The sequence below is a fragment of the Narcine bancroftii genome, chromosome 9 (assembly GCF_036971445.1).
Source record: "Narcine bancroftii isolate sNarBan1 chromosome 9, sNarBan1.hap1, whole genome shotgun sequence".
NCBI lineage: Eukaryota > Metazoa > Chordata > Chondrichthyes > Torpediniformes > Narcinidae > Narcine > Narcine bancroftii.
The window spans coordinates 111714770-111720992 of record NC_091477.1 but is presented as its reverse complement, the minus strand read 5'-3'; the positions used below and the strand labels follow the sequence as shown (position 1 = coordinate 111720992).

The 6223-nt window shown below is 55.2% G+C and overlaps 1 protein-coding gene across 1 annotated transcript in view; it reads right to left on the bottom strand.

Moving 5' to 3' along the window:
* The window catches only part of dner (delta/notch-like EGF repeat containing), a 160410-nt gene extending 159234 nt beyond the window's left edge, over nt 1–1176 (bottom strand). The window contains exon 1 of the mRNA XM_069897348.1: nt 661–1176. Coding sequence (XP_069753449.1) covers nt 661–840 — 180 coding nt within the window. The 5' untranslated portion in view covers nt 841–1176. The remainder of the gene's footprint in view (nt 1–660) is intronic.
* Nucleotides 1177–6223: the final 5047 nt, after the last annotated feature.

The following is a 6223-nucleotide window of genomic DNA, read 5'->3' as shown; positions in this document are numbered from 1 at the left end:
ACAGGCAGCCCAGTCGCCAGATGCCAACGGATGAGCCAGTCCCGGTGCCCGGGGGATTGAGTGGCTACCACCCCTGGACCCACTACCCACCTGCCCGCTACGTCCCACCTGTCCCCACCAGTCTGCTGCTTCCCCCCCCACCCCCACCGTCCCTACCTGCCCATTGCTTCCCCCCTCCCCAAAACCCGGTCCCCACCTGCCCGCTCCTGCTCCTCCCCCCCAGTCCCGGACCCCACCTGCCCGTGGCTTTCCCACCCCCCCCCCCCCCGCTCTCCACCTGCTCGCTGCCTCAACCCTTTCCCCCCCCCCCCCGCTCTCCACCTGCTCGCTGTTGCTCCCCATCTGTCCGCCCACCCCCCTCGATCCCGCTCCCCACTCCCCCCCATCCGTCACTCCCCACCTGCCCGCCACCCCCCCCTGCCCGCCACCCCCCCCTGCCCGTCACCCCCCCGCACCCCCCCTGCCCGCCATTCCCCCCCCCGCACCCCCCCCTGCCCGCCATTCCCCCCCCCCGCACCCCCCCCTGCCCGTCATCCCCCCCGCACCCCACCTGCCCGCTGTTGCTCCCCGCCCACCCCACCTGCCCGCGGCTTTCTCCCGGACCCGGTCTCCCCCCGGTCCCCATCGCCTAACCCGCGACAATTGTCTCTTGGCTCTTACTTGGCAGCGCTGCCCCGTGAAGCCGGGGCTGCAGGAACAGTTGTAGGACGCCGCCTGCCCTTGGAAAGTTCGACAAGTGCCGTTGTTGAGACAGGGCCGGTTGGCGCACGGATGCAGCGGGGCGGCACTGGAGGCGCCCACTAGACACACAGCGGCCAGCAACAGCAGGGGAGCCGGCATCGCTCCAGTCGGTGCGGCCGAGGACGCTCCCTCCCTGGACAGGATGAGGCTCTCGGGCGATAACCCGTTGATGTTGAGCGCGGGGTCGCCGCTGCCGCCTGGTTCCTGGTGACGACTGGTTGACGAAAAGCTTGCGGGACCCGCCTGCTCTCGGCACTTTCTATTCTCTGGAGCTATTTTTACCCGCAAGGATCGGTGTTGCTGAGAAGGATGGGCAGAACTCAGTGCCTGCTCGATCCCATTGAACAGACGATTGAAGCAGGTTATAGGAGTTAGGGGCGGAGACAAGCGAGCGGCTGCTTCACAGGAGCAGGACCCGGAGACCGGTCAATTCCATCAAAAACGCCTCTCCATTATTTAATGTCTTTGCCAGGGACCTCCCCCTCCCCTTCCCTCCCCTTCCCTCCCCTCCCCTCCCCCTCCCCCTTCCTCTCCCCCTCCCCCTTCCTCTCCCCCTCCCTCTCTCCCCCTTCCCCCTCCCCCTTCCCCCTCCCCCTCCCCTTCCTCTCCTCTCCCTACCCCCTCTCCTCTCCCTACCCCCTCCCCTCTCCCTACCCCCCTCCCCTCTCCCTACCCCCCTCCCCTCTCCCTACCCCCCTCCCCTCTCCCTACCCCCCTCCCCTCTCCCTACCCCCCTCCCCTCTCCCTACCCCCCTCCCCTCTCCCTTCCCCCCTCCCATCTCCATATCCCCTCTCTCTCTTCCCCCTCCCAACACTGACCCTGACCCAGATGATTATTGTTCGCAGTCACATTGCCGGATGGTGAGTGAGCTCCTCTCCCATCACTCACTTACGCCTAGGCGGTGCTTCAATCGACTTTACCACTCGTTGTTTCCCAATTGTTGGGAAGAATTGCATTTATTATGGGAAATGTGATTTTTACTTCTCACCGGCAGGATGAAAGGCTGAAATGTGATGCTTAATCCTAATTCTGACTCTTTAAAACACTGGAGCATGTTGGGTCCCGACTTGGTAAGGACGCCAAACTTACCTCCTTAGAAAACGTTGGGGTGGGTGGAATCTAGTAGCTACTTTAAAATTTTAATTGCAGAATATTGATTTAATGAACTGAATGGTGGGGGGATATTGACTGGTCTCTGCAGCGCCCTCCTCAGCCATTGAATCACCACCCCCTTATCACCTATGTACTGCCATGGGTGCTCTGTGCAAGGTGGTATGTGCAAGGAAAGACTTGCCAAGCCACAACTCAAAGTTGATATTTTTGACCCAGTAGCCCTGGTGAATGTCTAAGGCAGGAATATTGATGAAATGAGAGGAATTGAACCTCTTGATCATTGTTCAGCCTTCAGCTGTGAATTTGGTTGGCCCTTCAGCCAGTAATAACTAAATGTCACCTAAATGTTCTTACTTCATAATGTAAAAATATGCTCCTGCAACATTGACACTTTAGAGAAGCAGGCCATTTGGCCCACATATCTGCACCAAACATGATGACCAAATTAAATTAAGGCTCAAAACCAAGGCTGCAGGAATGGTTGTTTAAGTCATCATTTGAGGGATTGATCTCCCTTCCAGTTGCCTTTTTTATTCCTGCCTCAGGCTTGGATCATTGAACATTTGGGCCCTTTGGCCCATGTTACACCACAACGATCTAATCCTTCCCTACCTCATATCCATAATATCCATAATTCCTCTATTTGTCTTACATCCATATGCTTATTCTTGAGTCTTTTGATTGTCTCTTGAATTGTCTTATAAGACACTTGATGAGGCCTCATTTGGAATAAGGGGTGCAGTTTTGGGCTCGTTATTTAAGAAAGGATGTGCTGGCATTGGAGAGGGTACAGAGAATATTCACAAGAATGATTCCTGGAATTAAGGGATTAGCGTAAGAAGAACATTTGTTGGCTCTTGGGCTGCATTCCTTGGAGTTCAGTGGAATGGGGGGAGATCTGGTCAGAGTAGATGTGGCAAAGTTGTTTTCCATGGTGGGGGAGACTTGGGCAAAAGGGCAGAACTTCAGGATTGAAGGGCACCCATTTAAAACCAATGCGGAGGAGTTTCTTTAACCAGAGATTGGTGAACCTTTGGGATTTGCTACCATGAGCGGCAATGGAGGCCAAGTCATTGGGTGTATTTAAGGCAGAAATTGATAAGATTAGTCAGGGGAGAAGGCAGCGGAATGGGAGAATGGAATGGCAGAGCTGACTCAAGGTACTAAATGGCCTACTTCTGCTCCTATATCTTATGGACTGTCCCTATTGTACCAGCCTCTACCACCACCCCTAACAAAGCATTCCAAACATCTGCCATTCACTGTTTAACAAAACTTTCCTCGACTTACCTTAAACAGATAGCATTTGGTATTTACTAATGTTGCCCCAGGGAAAAAAAAAGTGCTGACAGTCCACCTTATCTAAGCCCGTCATAATCTTGTATATACCTCTAGGAAGTCACATCTAGATGGGTCAATATCCTGTCTTGCATAAAGGCCAATGGTCTTGGTGGGCCAGGGCTTTAACACACCCTGGCCCACCAAGACCATCGGCCTTTATGCAAGACAGGGTAGAATTTGGAGCATGCCAAGAGATCATCCAGATCTCTGGGATTCAGTTAACTACTGGTACATAAAGCACACTTTATGCAAGGTATTGGTGCAGATGTTCCTTCGCAGGATGTACAGCACTCGGTAGATCTCATGATCACAAATAGAATCTGTGGAAAGAATGTATTTGATGTGCCCAATGACCATTTGTGTCAGCTCATTTAGAGATAGGGAAAAAAGTTGTGGGGGAAGCAGCTACTATGTTTGTTAAAGGAATCAAATCATTTAATTCTCAAATCAAACACAAGGTCCAGTGAGAAGCAAGCAAAAGAGGAATGAAGGTAAACTAATTTAGATGCAAGGCTGGATTGTAGAACTGGAATCAAGATCCTGTCTTGTTAGATTTATGCAGAACTTTAAGTGTTCCCAGAGATTTACATTCATTCCATTCTCCGGAAATTACAGATATCGGGATTTAGCAGTCAGTAAGGGCTGTAACAAAAATGTGAATTCCTACCACACCAATAATGAAGTAGAACATCTGGTGACGCTCCATAGGGAGAAAAGAATTATTCTACTGAGTCACAAAATTTACTGAGACTGATGAGTTTGTCTTTAAAGTGCATTTCAAGATTCTATTTATTATCATAGTAATAAAGCAGTGTCATATTACATGAAATGTCTTTTTGCCTGCTGGAAGGCAGACAGATTCGTCACTTGCAGGGTTTGCCCAAGCGCCACTTACAATCAGATTACAGTCAGAGAAAGTCCCCCCCGGAGTCACTGAGCATCCGTAGATTCGCTTCGAGCGCTTTCACAGCCTCACAGAATCCAGTCCAAACCCAAGGGTTCAGATCTGAATGTGGTCATGTACCCTTGGCACCTCCTCGCATCCTGGTTCCAATACATGGTACCCCTCCAGCCAGTTTGAAGTAGTCTCCAGCAGTCCGCAGCCTGGCACGAGTCTCCAGCAGTCCGCAGCCTGGCACGAGTCTCCAGCAGTCCGCAGCCTGGCACGAGTCTCCAGCAGTCCGCAGCCTGGCACGAGTCTCCAGCAGTCCGCAGCCTGGCACGAGTCTCCAGCAGTCCGCAGCCTGGCACGAGTCTCCAGCAGTCCGCAGCCTGGCACGAGTCTCCAGCAGTCCGCAGCCTGGCACGAGTCTCCAGCAGTCCGCAGCCTGGCACGAGTCTCCAGCAGTCCGCAGCCTGGCACGAGTCTCCAGCAGTCCGCAGCCTGGCACGAGTCTCCAGCAGTCCGCAGCCTGGCACGAGTCTCCAGCAGTCCGCAGCCTGGCACGAGTCTCCAGCAGTCCGCAGCCTGGCACGAGTCTCCAGCAGTCCGCAGCCTGGCACGAGTCTCCAGCAGTCCGCAGCCTGGCACGAGTCTCCAGCAGTCCGCAGCCTGGCACGAGTCTCCAGCAGTCCGCAGCCTGGCACGAGTCTCCAGCAGTCCGCAGCCTGGCACGAGTCTCCAGCAGTCCGCAGCCTGGCACGAGTCTCCAGCAGTCCGCAGCCTGGCACGAGTCTCCAGCAGTCCGCAGCCTGGCACGAGTCTCCAGCAGTCCGCAGCCTGGCACGAGTCTCCAGCAGTCCGCAGCCTGGCACGAGTCTCCAGCAGTCCGCAGCCTGGCACGAGTCTCCAGCAGTCCGCAGCCTGGCACGAGTCTCCAGCAGTCCGCAGCCTGGCACGAGTCTCCAGCAGTCCGCAGCCTGGCACGAGTCTCCAGCAGTCCGCAGCCTGGCACGAGTCTCCAGCAGTCCGCAGCCTGGCACGAGTCTCCAGCAGTCCGCAGCCTGGCACGAGTCTCCAGCAGTCCGCAGCCTGGCACGAGTCTCCAGCAGTCCGCAGCCTGGCACGAGTCTCCAGCAGTCCGCAGCCTGGCACGAGTCTCCAGCAGTCCGCAGCCTGGCACGAGTCTCCAGCAGTCCGCAGCCTGGCACGAGTCTCCAGCAGTCCGCAGCCTGGCACGAGTCTCCAGCAGTCCGCAGCCTGGCACGAGTCTCCAGCAGTCCGCAGCCTGGCACGAGTCTCCAGCAGTCCGCAGCCTGGCACGAGTCTCCAGCAGTCCGCAGCCTGGCACGAGTCTCCAGCAGTCCGCAGCCTGGCACGAGTCTCCAGCAGTCCGCAGCCTGGCACGAGTCTCCAGCAGTCCGCAGCCTGGCACGAGTCTCCAGCAGTCCGCAGCCTGGCACGAGTCTCCAGCAGTCCGCAGCCTGGCACGAGTCTCCAGGAGCTCACAGGTTCCGCGGGTTCCTCACTTCGAGTCACCACCAGCCCGCCGCATGCCCTGGTCCCTCAGCCTCAGGGTCCTCTCACTGCTCAGCCACTGTGATCACCATCCCAAGGGTTGTCTCCTCCACTTCTCAGACTGGGGGTGATTTTTCTGTCCTCTGGTGCCATACTCCAATCCTTCGCTTCCCCGGTGTCTGCAGCCCCTTGCAGCTGCTGCCAATCAGAGATGCCGCCATCTTGGGTGCTGACTCACGGTTACGGGATTTCAAACTAAACTACCATGGGCTCCCTCAATGGGCTGTTCAAAGCCCATGCAGAGTCAATGGCAATCGACTGGGTAGCTAGACCCTGTGGAAGCACTGCATCTTTAAAGGAAGGAAGTGTGATGGAAGAAATACAGGATGGAATTTGAGAACTTGGGGCCTTAAAAAAAAACCTCAATGATGAATTAATCGAAATAAAGAATGTGGGAGAAGCTCGGACTGGAGGTCTGCAGGAAAAGTGTGGGTGAAGTCATAAAGCTGAACACAAAGATTTCTAAATTTAAAAAATGACAATCTTGGAGATGAAGTGATTGGTGAAGAGAATAGTAAGGAGATTGTAAGGACTAAGGAGCTAGAGAACAGGTTGTTGTTGGACAGGCA